The 18,888-nt window shown below is 46.7% G+C and overlaps 1 protein-coding gene across 2 annotated transcripts in view; it reads right to left on the bottom strand.

Annotated features, from left to right (window-relative positions):
- Positions 1 to 18,888, bottom strand: part of LOC147099940 (SMAD family member 3) — a 128,707-nt gene that overhangs the window by 82,956 nt on the left and 26,863 nt on the right. The window contains exon 2 of one of the 2 annotated variants that reach the window (XM_085968438.1): positions 4,890 to 4,961. The exons of the other annotated variant lie outside the window; for it this stretch is intronic. Coding sequence (XP_085824564.1) covers positions 4,890 to 4,961 — 72 coding nt within the window. The remainder of the gene's footprint in view (positions 1 to 4,889; positions 4,962 to 18,888) is intronic. 2 annotated transcript variants of the gene reach the window in all.

Here is an 18,888-nt window from a genome sequence, read left to right as displayed (position 1 = left end):
CACGGCCGCCAATGGTGGAGTGATTAAAATCGGGGAGGCGCATGAGGCCAGAATTGGAGGAGCGCAGATATCTCGTGGGGTTATGGGGCTGGAGGAGGTTACAGGGATAGGGAGGGGGCGAGGCCGCGGAAGGGATTTGAAAACAAGGATGAGAATTTTAAAATTGAGGCGTTGTTTAACCGGGAGCCAATGTAGGTCAACAAGCACAGGGGGTGAGGGGTGAACGGGACTTGGTGCAAGTTAGGACACGGGGCAGTGAGCACAGGGGGTGATGGGTGAACGGGACTTGGTGCGAGTTAGGACACGGGGCAGTGAGCACAGGGGGTGATGGGTGAACGGGACTCGGTGCGAGTTAGGACACGGGCAACTGAGTTTTGGATGAGCTCAAGTTTACGGCGGGTGGAATGTGGGAGGTCGGCCAGGAGAGCGTTGGAATAGTCGAGTCTAGCGGTGACAAAGACATGGATGAGGGTTTCAGCAGGAGATGAGCTCTTCTCCAGGCGGTGTCGTCTGTCTTTAGGCATATTTAGCGCATTTGTACCAATACAAGGAAGTATGGGGGAAAAAAAATTAAATCGCAGAAGGCTTTAGCGTGCGATCACCTCAGTTGTTCCCATACGAATACTTCACCCTAGTATCAGACAGCTCAAGTTGCTTTCTCCAGATACAACCAGAGTTTGGAAGGTCACAATCTATAATTGTATGGCTTAATGTTTGTTACAGTTCAAGTGGATGTAGTATGTACAGCTGCAAAATCTAAGCGAGTCCAAAAAGTCAGAGCAGTTACTGTCCATCTCTCTCTCGCTCTGTATATTTCAACCATTACAAATGCAAGCGCACACCATGCAACCGGGACCAATCGTGCATACACAAGGACTGATGTATCAAAGTAATACTGCAACAAGTATTCTCCTAAACTTCCACCACTGCAGGGAACCACAAGCCAAACAAACACCCACAGACAGTCCAGGGCACACTTCGTTCTGCTTTCTACACAACAAAGTCCCCACTGAGTGTCGTTCTGCCCAGTTAAAGCACACTAAGTAAAAGGTCAACTCCTCCTCAACCTGTGCTTTGGGCAAACACCTCAACATAGGTCCAACTTCTAGGCACCCTGTTAAGTTTGTGTGTTCCAGTTATGGTTAATATGAATCACTGCACACAGACCACAAGAATAACTTTAACAGGTCTTTACTCGTCGAAGGTCAGGGCTGTACTACACAGCAAATTACTACACAGCACTTATATACCGGTGTGGTCACCACCGGTATTACCGTATACAGCAGCCAGAGAAAGTAGTACATCTCTTAAGGTGGAACAGGTTTAAGTTCTCTTAAGGTGGAACAAGTTACATACACCACACACCCCGCTGAAGGTATTTTGCCTCTCCCGATCTCTGTATGCCTACAACCCTCCACAATCTCAGCGCTCCTCCAATTCTGGCCTCTTGCCCATCCCCAATTTTAATCGCTCCACCATCGACGGCCGTGCCTTCAGCTGCCTGGGCCCTAAGCTCTGGAATTCTCCCAAACCTCTCCGCCTCTCTCTCTCTCTACTCCTTTAAGACACTCGGCTGTAAAACCTACCTCTTTGACCAAGCTTCTTCGGCTCAGTATCGATTTTTGGCCAACTATTGGTTCTTATATCACATCATCATCTCTCCGCGCTTTCCAACTCTGCGGGTGTTCTGCATGCAGAGTCTCAGGACTGCACCTTGGGTTTCTCAATAGATGAAATAAAAGATAATGAATGCCTTTCAGCTCCGGGGGGGGGGGGGGGGCGGAGGGGGTGTAGTAGTTTCTCCGCCCATTGTTCCATTACTCAAAGGAGCCAAACTGATCTTGGAAACACCTCCCAATGCTCAGTGAAAGCTCAGTCCAAACACAAGGGTTTTAAGAGGGTGTTTCAGTAGCATTAAGCTCATTCAGAGAATAGTGATCATGAGCGATGTGGTTGGGGAAGAAAAGGAACCACATGAGCGAGGCCAGCGTTACACGTTAACAATGAAGATGCACAGAGGGGTTTTCCCCCCTTCACAGGACTGTTCCTCTACTCTATATTAAGCTTCATCAAGATACTGCACTAGCTCTGTGCGCCGTGTACTACAGTAAGAGCATCTGAACATACTTCTCCTTTCCATAAGGTTCTGTGGCAAAGCATTGCACAAGATTTTGCTTACAACACAAGCACGTATAGGAAGAGGAAAATAGCACTAACTCAGCAAGCCTGTCGCTTTCTGATAGATCAATCCTATCTGCTCAGCCTCTCATCATAACCCTCAATCCTTTCTCACCAACACAAACAGATTCATTAGCGAGTCAGTTCCTTGTGGCTTGCAAGGATTTCGCGCTGTACAAAATGGCTGCTGCATTTGCCTACAAACCAGGACTGCATTTCATAGAAATTAATTGTGTGCAAAGCACATTGGGATTTTTTTTTTTTGGAGACACAGGAGAAGGTGTTAGATAAATGCAAGCCTTTCGCTTTTCCTTTTTGACACTTGAAAAATGCTGGGCTTCTTTAAACTTTCCTCAGGCAAACTGTCCAAACCGCAGAGAGAAAAAATACCCTGCATTTATTTAACAGTACATCAGGTTCCTGAAATATGTTTTACATGTAGATAAACACATGAGGGAGAAAGGAATAGAAGGATATGCTGATAGGATGCGATGAAGTAGGGGCGGGACGAGGCTCGTGTGGAGCATAAACACCGATATGGAGCAGTTGAGCCAAATGGCCTGTTTCTGTGCTGTACATTCTAGGTCGTTACTTTGGAGTGCAGTTACTATTGTAATGTAGACAGCTTCAGCAATCAATTTGCACACAGCAAGATCAACAGACAGCAAAAGAAATAAATGAGCAATTAATCAGCGTTACTCAAGAAGAAGGAGTTAAATATATTTCTTAAGGCTAAAGGGATCAAGGGATATGGGGAGAAAGCAGGGACCGGGTACTGAGTTTGGATGATCAGCCATGATCTCATTGAATGGCGGAGCAGGCTCGAGGGGCCGAATGGCCTACTCCTGCTCCTTTCTTCTATGTTTCTATGTTTCAACACTCAGAGGGTGGTGAATCTTTGGAATTCTCTACCTGAGAGAGCTGTGGATGCTGAGTCACGGAGTATGTTCAAGGCGGAGATCGATAGATATTTGGACCCTAGGGGAGTTGAGGTCGAAGATCAGCCATGATCTTATTGAATGGAGGAGCAGGCTCGAGGGGCCGAATGGCCCACTCCTGCTCCTACTCCGAATTCTTATCTTCTTATTCTTGTCAGCTGTGGCTCAGTGGGCAGCACCCTCGCCTCAGAGTCAGAAGGTTGTGGGTTCAAGTCCCCACTCCAGGGACTTGAGCACATAATCCAGGCTGACACTCCCAGTGCAGTGCTGGGGGAGCGCTGCACTGTCGGAGGTGCCGTCTTTCGGATGAGACGTTAAACCGAGGCCCCGTCTGCTCTCTCAGGTGGGCATAAAAGATCCCATGGCACTATTTCGAAGAAGAGCAGGGGGAGTTCTCCCCGGTGTCCTGGGGCCAATATTTATCCCTCAACCAACATCACTAAAACAGATGATCTGGTCATTATCACATTGCTGTTTGTGGGAGCTTGCTGTGCGCAAATTGGCTGCGGCGTTTCCCACATTACAAATGACTACACTTCGAAAGTACTTCATTGGCTGTAAAGCGCTTTGAGACGTCCGGTGGTCGTGAAAGGCGCTATAGAAATGTAAGTCTTTCTTTTTATGTTTCTTAGTCTTTTGCTGCATCTTATAAAAAAGTGTCAGAGGGTAAATTTCCACCTTCAACGCTCCCAGGAACACATACTGGGAACAACGGGAACCATTTCCTATCCATCAATTTCAATCTGGGGGTGGGAGGGAGTGCCTGAATTCCCAACATCCACTCCCAGCATGTGTCACTCTGTACTGTGAGCAAGAATATGGAAAGCTCAAAGATCTTCAATATAAAAATTAAACAGAAGATCTGAAGTTTTATTTTGGAAAACCGATTCTACTGCAAACACAGTCATTGAAGATGTAACAAATTGTCTGATAATCTGCATGAAAATACGCTGCTTTTTGATCCAGTAAGTTATTTTATCATTTGGCCTCAAACAATAATGATAAGAGCATGTTTCTTCTGGCAAGCCTGTGTTTCTCCATTCTGAGTGGCTCCGTATACAGCCACCCACGCTCATGTCTTCAGGCACCAGACTCTAGACTATAAAGCATTCACTGTGCAACTTTTTCTTTATCAACCGGTTATCTGATCCTTCGCTCACCTTTAACCTCTGACCTCTTACCATTCACAACGTCTCTTATCTTTCCTCGATTTTAATCGCTTCTACTGTGGTCAGTGCTCCTCCAAACTTTGCACTGATGATCCTCCCAAGGTCTAAACACGCCTTCCGACAGACTCGCTGTGTTGGAATCAAAACATGTCGCATGGTTTCCTACTCTAACTCATTCGTTCCCAGGATCTCAAAAGCTGGGAAACTTCTCACCTCTCTCTGTCCCCTCTTCCTCCTATAAACCCTCATGTTTCCCCCCCGCCCCCCCGAGGTTGGTGCCATCTAATCATTACTTCACAACTTACCTTATCTTCTCTCCTGTTCTTTTCTGCCTCGGATATATCCTGCAATAGGCCTTTTCAGATTTATTTCTGAACTTTTTCAACAACAAAAAAAATTCCCCTTCCTGGTTATCTATGCCAAAACCCAGCTTGCTGCTCTCAGTAACAGAACAGCAGAGGAACAGCCTGATGGAACGGTGCATAGTTCCTCTCCACACTCCATTGAGTCACACTTGGCATGAGTCCCACCTTCAAGAGCAGAAGGCAGAACATTGGGGTAGAGAGGCCCTTGAGCTGAGCCATGGATTGTTAAATGATCTTACTTGTGTTGGTCACTGTCCCTCCATTCTTCCTCATTCTGTGGTTCCTTATTCGCATTCTTTGACACTGTCCTCCTAGATGCCAAAAAAATAAAGGGTCGATTTTATCCATGGAATGGCAGCAGATGAAGGCCGGCTAACTCAGCTGCAATATTGCAGCCACAGCTCCAGTTAGCAAAGACTTTGGGTTGGGGCGGGTCAGTAGCGGGGCTCTCTCAATCGTAATATCAATTCAAGGTCCATCCCCTCACCCCAATGTTCTCCCTTCCACTGAAGCTGCTGACTTATGCCGAGACTCAGCTGACAGGACAACAGAGCAGGGCGATGAAATATTGACCACACGACAAGGCTATTCCTTGGCAGTTCTGTTAAGCAGAGCAGCTAGTCTGGGGTCGAAAAACTTCAGAAAAGCATTTTTTTTTTTACTTAAAACTTCAATGCCTGATTACTACTTAGACCATAGGTTTGCAAATTGGGGCATGTTATCCCTGGAGGGACAGCATGTACACCGCAATTCTATCTGTCCAGGGAAGGGAAAAGGACAAGCCATAAGCTCAGTGTCAAAATTCTGTATTCTACGTATTTGTTGAGTTACTGGCATGTCACTTCTGTTGTACAGTATACGAATAAAGTGTCTTTCAGAAATTAAGATTGAGGTCCCAGGGAGTATTTGCAGGAGGTCCCAGGCAGTATTTATAGTATTCCCTGGGAGTGTGTCAGTACAGGAAACTTTGGTTTATCCGGAGGTTAACTGTCCGGAATGCTCGATCCACCGGCAAAATTCAGGAGTCGGTTCAGTAAGCTTTTTTTCTTTTCGTTGCTTTTTTTTCCACCAGTCAGGCTCTGCAAGGTCTAGCTAAAGCTGTTGCCTAGCTACAGAGACGCTTGCAAGCTACGGCCGACAGTTTAGAAGCGGTTGCTAAGCAACAGGGTTTGTTGATTCACACGGAGCTGAAAAGCTCCGTATGTTTTAACATTAGCGCTGGTTTGTCCGGCAGTTTTGATGGGACGGCAACAGCTCGGTCCCGTCGGTGCCGGATATCACAATGTTTCCTGTATTTGCAGGGAGTCCCCAGGAGTATGTCAGTATTTACAGGAGGTCCCAGGGATGTTTGCAGGAAATCCCAGGGAGATCAAATCAGTATCTGCAAGGAATCCCAGGCAGTATTTTTGTAAGGGGGTCCCCTGGGGTCTATCAATATTTATAAGAGTCCCTGGGAGTGTGTCAGTATTTACAGTAGAGGAAGAGGATAGCATGCCAGAAATCCCAAAGAAACTAAATCAGGGACCCAATAAAATTAATGTAAGTAAAATAACAGTAATGAAGAAAATAATAATGGCACTAAAATGTGACAAATCCCCAGGACCAGAGGGTTTCCATTCCAGGGTTTTCAAGGAAATTGGTGAGCACATTGCAGATGCCCTAACTATAATATTCCAAAATTCTCTCGATTCAGGGACCGTCCCTTTAGATTGGAAAAATGCACATATCACTCTGCTATTTAAAAATGGTAAGAGAGGGAAACCAGGGAATTATAGACCAGTTAGCCTAACATCTGTTGTCGGGAAATTGCTAGAGTCTATCATTAAGGATAGGGTGAATAAACACCTCAAAAATTTTCAGTTGATCAGAGAGCCAGCATGGATTTGTGAAAGGTAGGTCATGTCTGACAAACCTGATTGAATTTTTTGAAGCAGTGACTAAAGTAGTGGTCAGGGGAATGTCTATGATGTTGTTTATATGGACTTCCAGGAGGCATTTGATAAAGTCCCACATAAGAGACTGTTAACTAAAGTAGACGTGCATGGAATTGAGGGCAAATTATTGACCAGGTTAGGAAATTGGCTGAGCGGCAGGAGACAGAGATTAGGAATAATGGGCAGGTACTCAAATTGGCAGGTGGTGACTAGTGGTGTCCCGCAGGGATCTGTGTTGGGACCTCAACTATTCACAGTATTTATTAACAACTTAGATGATGGCATAAAAAGTCACATATCCAAATTTGCCGATGACACAAAGATAGGTGGAATTGTAGGCAGTGTAGATGGAAGCATGAAATTACAAAGGGATATCGACAGATTAAGTGAATGATCAAAACTGTGGCAAATGGATTTCAATGTAGGCAAATGTGAGGTCATCCATCTTGGACCTAAAAGGATAGAACAGGGTACATTCTAAATGGTGAAAGGCTAAAAACAGTGGATGTCCAAAGAGACTTGGGGGTCCAGGCACATAGATCATTAAATTATCATGAACAGGTACAGAAAATAATCAAAAAGGCTAATGGGATGCTAGCCTTTATATCTAGAGAACTAGAGTACAAGGGGGTCGAAGTTATGCTGCAGCTATACAAAGCCCTGGTTAAACCACACCTGGAGCACTGGGAGCAGTTCTGGGCACCACACCTTAGGAAGGATATATTGGCCTTGGAGGGAGTGCAGTGTAGGTTTACCAGAATGATACCCGGACTTCAAGGGTTAAGTTACGAGGAGAGATTACACAAACTAGGGTTGTATTCCCTGGAATTTAGAAAGTTAAGGGGTGATCTGATCAAAGTTTTCAAGATATTAAGGGGAACAGATAGGGTAGAGAGAGAGAGAGAGAAACTATTTCCGCTGGTTGGGGATTCTAGGACTAGAGGGTAGTCTAAAAATTAGAGCCAGGCCTTTCAGGGAGTCCCCGGGAGTGGATCAGTATTTGCAGAGAGTCCCCGGGAGTGGGTCAGTATTTGCAGGGAGTGCCCGGGAGTGGATCAGTATTTGCAGGGGGTCCCCGGGAGTGGGTCAGTATTTGCAGGGGGTCCCCGGGAGTGGGTCAGTATTTGCAGGGGGTCCCCGGGAGTGGGTCAGTATTTGCAGGGGTTCCCCGGGAGTGGGTCAGTATTTGCAGAGGGTCCCCGGGAGTGGATCAGTATTTGCAGGGGGTCCCCGGGAGTGGGTCAGTATTTGCAGGGAGTCCCCGGGAGTGGGTCAGTATTTGCAGGGAGTCCCCGGGAGTGGGTCAGTATTTGCAGGGAGCCCCCGGGAGTGGGTCAGTATTTGCAGGGAGTCCCCGGGAGTGGGTCAGTATTTGCAGGGAGTCCCCGGGAGTGGGTCAGTATTTGCAGGGAGTGCCCGGGAGTGGGTCAGTATTTGCAGGGAGTGCCCGGGAGTGGGTCAGTATTTGCAGGGAGCCCCCGGGAGTGGGTCAGTATTTGCAGGGAGTGCCCGGGAGTGGGTCAGTATTTGCAGGGAGCCCCCGGGAGTGGGTCAGTATTTGCAGGGAGCCCCCGGGAGTGGGTCAGTATTTGCAGGGAGTCCCCGGGAGTGCGTCAGTATTTGCAGGGAGCGCCCGGGAGTGGGTCAGTATTTGCAGGGAGTCCCCGGGAGTGCGTCAGTATTTGCGGGGAGTCCCCCACACAGAGAAGTTTGAAAACCATTGGCTCAAGGAAAGGCATGCACTGGCAAAAGGAACCAGTGTTAATTTGCAGAAAAAACTCCAGTTGATGAGAAATAACATTATTCAGCGATGGATTGTGCAAGCCAAACAAAAGAGCCATCAGCTGGAGCTCACTGGAAGAGTTTGAATCAAAAGCCAAGTGGCAGTGAGCTACGTCTGGTAATTGCCAATCCTGTTAGATCACTGCAAACACCGTGACTTAAACAGTGATTGTTTGCCAAAAGTCACAGAGGGGGGAGAAAAGTGAAGCACTGCGGTTAACCCATGATTATAAATCAGAGCTGCAGACATCAGCCTTTTGGGAGTCAGATAGGTTTAATGAACAGTTTTCACCAAAATCATTCAGCTTCTTCCTTTTTTTAAAAATATGCGAGAATACAGCTCTGCTCATAAGGTAGGCTGCTGTTCCAGTGCAGTGCATTTTGTGACATTTCAGCGATGTAATAAGAAAGATATGAACCTATATTCTCCTCCTTATTTTCAAATCTCTTCATGGCCTCGCCCCTGCCCATCTCTGTAACCTCCTCCAGCCCCACAACCCTCCGCGATCCTCCAATTCTGGCCTCTCGAGCACCCTATTTTTAAATCGCTCCACCACTGGCAGCCGTGCCTTCAGCTGCCATGGCCCTAAGCATGCCATCACAATGATGAACAATCTTATTCCCTACCGGGGAGAGAAGTGGAAGAAGAAGAAATCCCGTAAACCTATATTCTCATCCTTATTTTCAAATCCCTTCATGGCCTCGCCCCTCCCCATCTCTGTAACCTCCTCCAGCTCCTCCTCCAAGATTCCCTTGGGATCTTGCTGCCACATTTGCCTACAATAGTTGTGTGTGACGCAACCGTTAAGATTTTTTTTTTTTTTTTTGAGAGATGTGATGTGGCGCTCACTATACAGCAACATCTTGCATTTATCTTTAACGTAGTAAAACGTCCCTAGACGCTTCACAAGAGCGTTTATCTACCAGAAACGCTGTTTACGGAGGTCACTGACCATCATCAGAGACCCTACCCACCCCAGGCACAGTCTGTTCGCCCCCCTGCCATCTGGGAGACGCGACAGATGCACTCGCACCCGAAAGACCAGATTTAGGAACAGCTTCTTTCCCAGGGCTGTCATCCTACTGAACTCTGCAAATAAACTCTAAAGCCTGCACATCTGCCAATGCACTTTATTATGTTTATGTTTATGTATTACAAGCCAAATGAATGTTGAATGTTAAATGTCTTAATCAAAATGTACACTCTCGGGAGCTGCAAGCTTACATTTCGTTGTACTGCACTTGTGCACTAACAATGACAATAAAGTTGATTATTACTATAGGTGAGCAAAAGCTTGGTTAAAGAATAAGGTTTTAAGGAGCGTCTTAAAAAGGAGAGAGGGGTGGAGAGGTTTAGGGAGGGAATTCCACAGCTTAGGCCCCAGGCAGCTGAAGGCACAGCCGCCAATGGTGGAGCGATTAAAATCTGGGATGCGCAAAAGGCCAGAATTGGAGGAGCGCAGAGATCGCAGAGAGTTGTGGGGCAGGAGGAGGTTACAGAGATAGGGAGGGGCGAGGCCATAAAGGGATTTGAAAATAAGGATGAGAATACAGGTTTAAATCTTTCTTATTACATCGCTGAAATGTCACAAAATGCTTCGCATAGTGAGTCACTTCTTGGAGTGTAGTGGCTGTTTGGCAGACAAACACCTAGGAAGGTAATGCAACATCTTTTTAAGGGATTTCTTCTTCTTCCTCCACTTCTCTCCCCGGTAGGGAATAAGATTATTAATCATTGTGATGGCATGCGAGTGTTGAATACATCGTGAATTGTTAGATCGGTGTTCTAGTCCCAGGAGTTAGCCAGATATCTTGGCCTGGCCCAGCCTTCTTGAGTATACCCTTCATGGGAAAGTGGAGTTGAGGTCGAAGATCAGCCATGATCTTATTGAATGGCCGACTCCTGCTCCTAATTCTTATGTTCTTATTATGTGTTTGTGGTGTGGGGGTGGGGTGGATCTATGGTCTAGAGTTTGTTTTTAAAATCATATCTCGTATTTGTTTTGCCAATACTGCATGTTCTCTAATTGTAGCTGTCATCATCATCATTCGGGAGTTTCTGTTGATCTAAACCATCAGGGCTTTAAACTAACTAGTGGGGGGGGAGGTTCCTAGAGAGCAAATAATAAAAATGACAACAGAGAAGGTCATAGACTTGGGTAGCAGTGGGGAAATTAAAAACCAGAGCGTGTCAGGAAGGGGCAGAAGGTATGGAGTAAAAGGTAAAGTAATAAAAAGGGCAAAAGCAGGAACTAAGTGTCACAAACATCTTTGAAAGTTCTCTATCTGAATGCACGTAGCATTCGTAACAAAATAGACGAGTTAATGGCACAAATAACTACATATGGGTATGATCTTCTGGCCATTACAGAAACATGGCTGCAGGGTGGAAGGGGAGGTGGGGTGGCTATGTTAATAAAGGAAGGAATCACTGTAATACAGAGAAATGATATTGGGTCAAAAGATCAGGATAATGAAACAGTTTGGGTGGAGGTAAGGAATAATAAGGGGAAAAAAACACTAGTGGGCGTAGTCTATAGGCCTCCGAACAGTGGCAACTCTGTTGGACGGAGTATCAATCAGGAAATAGTTGAGGCTTGTAATAAGGGAACATCTATAATTATGGGGGATTTTAACTATCATATTAATTGGACAAATCAAATTGGGCAGGGCTGCCTTGAGGATGAGTTCATTGAGTGTATTAGGGATGGGTTTCTTGAGCAGTATGTAACTGAACCGACCAGGGGGCAAGCAACCTTAGATCTGGTCCTGTGTAACGAGACAGGATTAATTAAAAATGTCCTAGTAAAGGATCCCCTTGGAATGAGTGACCATAACATGGTTGAATTCCATATTCAATTAGAGGGTGAGAAAGTTGGATCTCAAACAAGCGTGCTAAGCTTGAATAAAGGAGACTATGAAGGTATGAGAGCGGAATTGAGTAGAGTGGATTGGGAAAATAGATTAAAGGGTAAGACGATACATGATCAGTGGTGTACATTTAAGGAGTTATTTTACAACTTCCAAAAAATATATATTCCACTGAGAAGAAAAGGATGTAAAAGAAAAGACAGCCATCCGTGGCTAAGTAAAAAAATTAAGGATAGTATTCGACTAAAAACAAGGGCATATAAGGTAGCCAAATCTAGTGGGAGGATAGAGGATTGGGAAAACTTTAAAAGACAACAAAAAATAACAAAAAGATTGATTAAGAAAGGGAAGATAGATTATGAAGTAAATTAGCAAAAAATATAAAAACAGATAGTAAGAGTTTTTATAGTTATATAAAAAGAAAAAGGGTGGCTAAAGTAAATGTTGGTCCCTTAGAGGATGAGACCGGGAAATTAATGGTGGGAAATATGGAGATGGCATAAACACTGAATGAATATTTTATATCAGTCTTTACAGTAGAAGACACTAAGAATATCCCAACACTGGACAAACAGGGGGCTAAAGGGGGGGGGGGGGGGGGGGGAGGAGCTAAACACGATCAAAATCACTAAGGAAGTGGTACTCGGTAAAATAATGGGACTCAAGGCGGATAAATCACCTGGACCTGATGGCTTACATCCTAGGGTCTTGAGGGAAGTGGCGGTAGGGATTGTGGATGCATTGGTAATAATTTTCCAAAACTCCCTGGACTCGGCAATGGTCCCGGCAGACTGGAAAACTGCTAATGTAACACCCTTATTTAAAAAGGGCAGTAGACAGAAGGCTGGAAACTATAGACCGGTTAGCCTAACATCTGTGGTAGGTAAAATTTTGGAGTCCATTATTAAGGAGACAGTAACAGGGCATTTGGATAATCATCATTTAATAGGACAAAGTCAGCATGGTTTTATGAAGGGGAAGTCATGTTTGACAAATTTGCTGGAGTTCTTTGAGGAAGTGACATATAGGGTGGATAAAGGGGAACCAGTGGACGTAGTGTATTTAGACTTCCAAAAGGCATTTGACAAGGTGCCACACAAAAGATTATTGCTTAAGATAAAAAATCACAGGATTGGGGGTAATATTCTGGCATGGATAGAGGATTGGCTATCTAACAGAAGGCAGAGAGTTGGGATAAATGGTTCATTCTCAGACTGGCAATCAGTAACTAGTGGTGTACCGCAGGGGTCAGTGCTGGGTCCCCAACTCTTTACAATCTATATTAACGATTTGGAGGAGGGGACCGAGTGTAACATATCAAAGTTTGCAGATGATACTAAGATGGGAGGGAAAGTAGTGAGTGAGGAGAACATAAAAAACCTGCAAGGGGACATAGACAGGCTAAGTAAGTGGGCAGAGATTTGGCAGATGGAATACAATACTGGAAAGTGTGAGGTTATGCGCTTTGGCAGGAAAAATCGTAGAGCAAGTTATTATCTTAATGGCAAGAAACTGGAAAGTACTGAAGTACAAAGGGATCTGGGGGTCCTGGTGCACGAAACTCAAAAGGTTAGTATGCAGGTGCAGCAAGTGATTAAGAAGGCCAATGGAATGTTGGCTTTCATTGTTAGGTGGATAGAATATAAAAATAGGGAGGTATTGCTTCAGTTGTACAAGGTATTGGTGAGACCGCACCTGGAATACTGCGTACAGTTTTGGTGTCCATACTTAAGAAAGGACATACTTGCTCTCGAGTCAGTACAAAGAAGGTTCACTCGGTTAATCCCGGGGATGAGGGGATGGACATATGAGGAGAGGTTGAGTAGATTGGGACTCTACTCATTGGAGTTCAGAAGAATGAGAGGTGATCTTATTGAAACATATAAGATTGTGAAGGGGTTGGATCGGGTGGATGTTCCCGATGATGGGTGAAACTAGAACTAGGGGGCATAGTCTTAGAATAAGGGGCTGCTCTTTCAAAACTGAGATGAGGAGGAACTACTTCACTCAGAGGGTGGTAGGTCCATGGAATATGCTGCCCCAAAAAGCTGTAGAAGCTACATCATTACATAAATTTAAAACAGAAATAGACAGTTTCCTAGAAGTAAAGGGAATTAAGGGTTACGGGGAGCGGGCAGGAATTTGGACATGAGTCTAGGTTCGGATCGGTCATGGCCCTGTGGGTAGCGGAGCGGGCCCAGGGGCCGTGTAGCCTGATCCTGCTCCTATTTCGTGTGTCTAATTCTGTTAGATTCAGGAGATGGTTCTGTGATAGTAGATTGGCGGTTAGGATCAGATCAGCCATGATCTTATTGAATGGCGGAGCAGGCTCGAGGGGCCGATTGGCCTACTCCTGCTCCTATTTCTTATGTTCTTATGTTTCCCCTTTATTGCGTTGGTTTGCATTGCGTAAACTTTATTGCGATCGAAGTAAATCTGCCATCTGCAAGGCACAAGCCAGGAGTGTGATGGAATACTCTCCACTTGCCTGGATGAGTGCAGCTCCAACAACACTCAAGCAGCTCGACACCATCCAGGACAAAGCAGCCCGCTTGATTGGCGCCCCATCCACCACCTTAAACATTCACTCCCTCCACCACCGGCGTACCTTGGCTGCAGGGTGTACCATCTACAAGATGCACTGCAGCAACTCGCCAAGGCTTCTTCGGCAGCACCTCCCAAACCTGCAACCTCTTCCACCTAGAAGGACATGGGCAGCAGGCACATGGGAACATCACCACCTCCAAGTTCCCCTCCAAGTCACATATCATCCCGACTTAGAAATATATCGGCCGATCCTTCATTGTCGCTGGGCCAAAATCCTGGAACTCCCTCCCTAACAGCACTGTGGGACTACCTTCACCACACGGACTGCAGCGGTTCAAGGCGGCTCACCACCACCTTCTCAAGGGCCTTGCCAGCGACGCCCACATCCCATAAAAACAAATTTTTTAAAAAGTGTCTTATAAGAACATAAGTATTAGGAGCAGGAGCAGACCATTCGGCCCCTCGAGCCTACTCTGCCATTCAATAAGATCATTTCTGATCATCTATCTCATCGCCACTTTCCTGCCCTACCCCCGCCCACCCCCCACATCCTTCGAGTCCCTTAGTGTCCAAAAATCTATCGATCTCCGTCTTGAATATACTCAACGGCCGAGCATCCACAGCCCGCTGGGGTTGAGAATTCCAAAGATATTATCTTCCCTTCCCCCTGGTATCCGTGCCCACAGCTTGTTCCCACGCTTCGCTCACTGTTGCCCTCCGACAGTCTGCCAAGAGGTGCAAAAAGGCTGTACCCCTGGGGTGACTCCCCCCCCCCACAGTGCCTGCCTCTGCTCAATGCCTCCTGACAATGGGGCAGCAAGGTTCCAGGACTCCTCACATGGGGGAAGTCGCTGGCACAGATGATGCCATTCAGCCCCTCGAGCCTGCTCCGCCGTTCGGTGAGATCATGGCTGATCTGTATCTTAATTCCACCCACCCACCTTGTTTTCACTCCCTCAGTACTGGCACTGGGAGTGTCGGCCTGGATTATGCGCTCGAGTCTCCGGAGTGGGGCTTGAACCCACAACCTCCTGACTCGGAGGCGAGAGAGGGTGCTGCCCACTGAGCCACGGCTGTCCCTAGAGGGGGGAAAGTAAAGACTGGAAAGAGCATCAACAGCGGGAGCCAGTCGTAGAACAGCCAGAGCAATAGCCGGAGAGCACGTCGGCCTCCCGAGCAGGGAAACATAGAAACATAGAAGATAGGAGCAGGAGTAGGCCATTCGGCCCCTCGAGCCTGCTCCACCATTCAAAGAGATCATGGCTGATCATCCAAATTCAGTACCCTGTCCCTGCCTTCTCCCCATATCCCTTGATCCCTTTAGCCTCAAGAAATATATCCTGCCTGCCTGAAGAAGGAGGAGCAACAGGAAAAGGGCAGTTTCTCGGCTGCCAGGTTGGACTGTTGTAGAGTGTTCCTTTTCGGCCTCACACTCCCTAGAAGTGCAGTGTTGGTGTAATTCAGGAACATTTTGGCATTAGAAGCACCAAGCAAGCTATTTCACATGCGTTTCAGCTGCCAGATAACTGCATCTGCCACAGTGGAAATGAAACCACATGTATTGAGTTCAGACACACTGTCGTCAGTCAACCCTTGACAAAGAAACTAACTCCACCAAGAATCTGGCTCTTGACAGGCAGAGTCCAAAAATCAAATTTACACTCAGATTTTGCACACACCCATTAACAGTTTTGTGACCTGCAAACGCAGCGATGCGGTTTTGTACAACAGCAATTTGCATTTACGTTGAACTCTTCGTGCCCACGAGAGCATCGCAGGTTGCTCTCAAACAAGGACGAATGGATTAAGTTATATGCCGAGCAACAACAACGTGTATTTATATAGCGCCTTGAACGTAGTAAAACGTCCCAAGGCGCTGCACAGGAGCATTTTAAGACAACAAATTTGACACCGAGCCTCATAAGGAGAAATTAGGGCAGGTGACCAAAAACTTGGTCAAAGAGGTGGGTTTTAAGGAGCATCTTAAAAGAGGAAAGAGAGGTAGCGAGGCGGAGAGGTTTAGGCAGGGAATTCCAGAGCTTAGGGCCTAGGCAACAGAAGGCACGGCCACCAATGGTGGAGCGATTATAATCAGGGTTGCTCAAGAGGGCAGAGTTGGAGGAGTGCAGATATCTCAGTGGGGTTGTGGGGCTGAAGGAGATTACAGAGATAGGGAGGGGCGAGGCCATGGAGGGATTTGAAAACCAGGGTGAGAATTTTGAAATCGAGGCGCTGCTTAACCGGGAGCCAATATAGGTCAATGAGCACAGGGGAGATGGGCGAACGGGACTTGGTGCGAGTTAGGACACGGGCAGCCGAGTTTTGGATGACCTCAAGTTTACGTAGGGTGGAATGTGGGAGGCCAGCCAGGAGTGCGTTGGAATAGTCAAGTCTAGAGGTAACAAAGGCACGGATGAGGGTTTCAGCCGCGGACGAGGTTGCAACCAGTGTGGTTCAGCCAAATGTTAAGGAGAGGGATGGAGTCAGTGGCTAGGGAACGGAGCAGGAAGAAATTGGAACACAGAGTGGACAGGCTGGGATGGGGAAACCAAAAGCAGTCGACAAGGAAGGTTTTGAGGAGTTATTAAGCTCGGACGGAGGTGGCAAGGCAGAAGACGCTAGGTAGAGAGTGGCACAGGACGGGAGAGCCGTGGCTGGATAAACAACCACCGATGGTGAAGCGGAAGTGGGGGGGGCGGGGCAGGAGAGTATTGCTGTTTGGGATACGATTCATGTTTTGCAGGTCAGTGAACATGGGTGCAACTTCTACATCAGTATGACCAACAAATTGGAGATTACGGCAGTAAAAAAGATAACCAAGTTCTGGAGAGGTGTCAGGTAGTGTGTGTTAGATACAGAGGAACAAACCCCTCCAATAGCTCAGCAACGCAACTCAGAAGAGCATCCCTACTGCACAGCGGCCGCGCTTGGTGAACTGCATGGAGTCTCATGGACCACATATATAATGAAAACACAGTTTAAACTTTATATCAAGTTCCTGTTACCAACAGATCTTGGTGTTCCGATTCTGGATTTATCCATTGATGAGACAACAGTACTGAAAAAGAAAGAGCCCTTTCAAACCTCCAGACCCACAAAATTCAAACTGGATAAACCAGAAATCTAGCTACAGTCGCCTAGGCTAAAGGTCAGCAGTCATAGGACATCTGCTGCCCAACCTGCACCTCTCCATTTCCTACGTCAGCCCATCCTCGTAACCTCTCTGGGGGGGGGGGGCGGTGGGCAAGAGGCAGACAAGTCTAGTGCTGTAGCCTTGCAGCCACTGGGCAGGAACTGGCTAGACGTCTTTCACGTAGACCACTTGCAGCCAGCCGAAAGAGGACGAGTTTGTCCTACCAGTCTCGGGTTGGACTGACTCCAGCACCCCAAGAGGTGAAAGGGCAGGGGGGCAAACTGGCTGCGCCATCTTCTAACGTTCTCCAAAATCCACACCGATTTTGAACGATCTGCTGGTGCGTCTCCTCAGGCAGCTGGTAGCCAACACCTGCCGTTAAATTCTCCAACTTACTTGGATGCGCTCTTACAGTTACCTCACGCTAGCGCAACATCGTAAACAAAACCTCCATGCAAAACAAAGCTGCATGAATTAGCGAGCAAAAAAAATATAAACAGAGTTCTTTCACCTGAGGCCAAGGCATTGAATACAGCCCAGACAGACGGAACAACAGGAGTCATCTTATAAAGGCACTCTTGGTTTGACCTTTTCCCCAACTGGGTATGAACCAGTACACAGAACAAAGCAAGTCTCGCAACACACTTCACAAAATGTCTTTCATTCCCCCGCTCCCCCACACAGAATTATTTTAACTTTTTTTTTTAAAACACACAAAAGGTAACAGGCAAAATTAAAATAGATCTCTCTCAGACACTGGTGTAAACAGGAAGTACTGAACGGGCCCGATTCGAGAAACCAACCTGCATCCACGAACATCGGCAACTTTGGCAAGACATCAGTTCCAGTTGGCCAAGGGAACTGTCTGATACCACACAGAGTTTTCCCTGTTTGCCAACACTAATGGCTCACGGTTGCTAGGTGAGAGATTGACACTGCCCATCGCTCAAATGCCTGGGAGCTTGCTGCCACAACCAGCTTACAGCAAACATAATGCATGATGTGTTCGCACAGGAAACTTCCCATCACTCAAGTGATCTCCACGCTCCTCCAATTCTGGCCTCTTGCGCATCCCCGATTTCCATCGCTCCACCACTGGCGGCCGTGCCTTCAGCTGCCTGGGCCCTAAGCTCTGGAATTCCCTCCCTAAACCTCTCCGCCTCTACCTCTCTCTCTCTCCTCTTTTAAGACGCTCCTTAAAACCTACCTCCTTGACCAAGCTTTTGGTCGCCTGTCCTAATATCTCCTTATGTGGCTCGGTGTCAAATTTTGTTTGATAATCGCTCCTGTGAAGCGTCTTGGGAGGTTTTACTACATTAAAGGCGCTATATAAATACAAAATAACAGAAAACGCTGGAAAATCTCAGCAGGCCCGGCAACATCCGTGGAGAGCGAAACAGAGTCAACGTTTCAGGTCGAAACCCTTCGTCAGAACTGAGTTTGCTCACTTCTGTCTCAGTTCTGACGAAGGGTTTCGACCTGAAACGTTAACTCCGTTTCTCTCTCCACAGATGCTGCCCTGGCCTGCTGAGTTTGTCCAGCGTTTTCTGTTGTTATTTCGGATTTCCAGCATCCGCAGTATTTTGCTATCCTATATAAATACAAGTTGTTGTTGTTGTTTGATGAAAATTAATTCATGGGCTGCATTGGTCACAGGTCAAACGAGGGGAATTACTTTGTCGTATTTCCCAAAAAACGCTCAGTGCGATACTTTTGATATATCCGTGTCTTTTGGTCTTCCAATTTCCCCCCCCCCCCGACTCACGTTGAGGGACGTACCCACAGGCACTGGCCGTGCTTGATACCGCAGCCCAAGTAGGGAACAGTTAGGCTACTTGACCATGGCTTAATCTGGCCCTGCCCTCACCAGATGTTCATTTTGCAGCACGATAAGTGGGTGATATTCAGGAACTGGAGGTCAACTTAAATGTTAACATTGTTCACGGAGATCCCCCCGAAGGCTCCATACCG

Source organism: Somniosus microcephalus, chromosome 27, assembly GCF_052327205.1.
Source record: "Somniosus microcephalus isolate GS21.2 chromosome 27, FLI_Smic_1.0, whole genome shotgun sequence".
Taxonomy (NCBI): domain Eukaryota; kingdom Metazoa; phylum Chordata; class Chondrichthyes; order Squaliformes; family Somniosidae; genus Somniosus; species Somniosus microcephalus.
The sequence above is the reverse complement of the archived record's forward strand: the minus strand, read 5'-3'. Positions and strand labels throughout refer to the sequence as shown.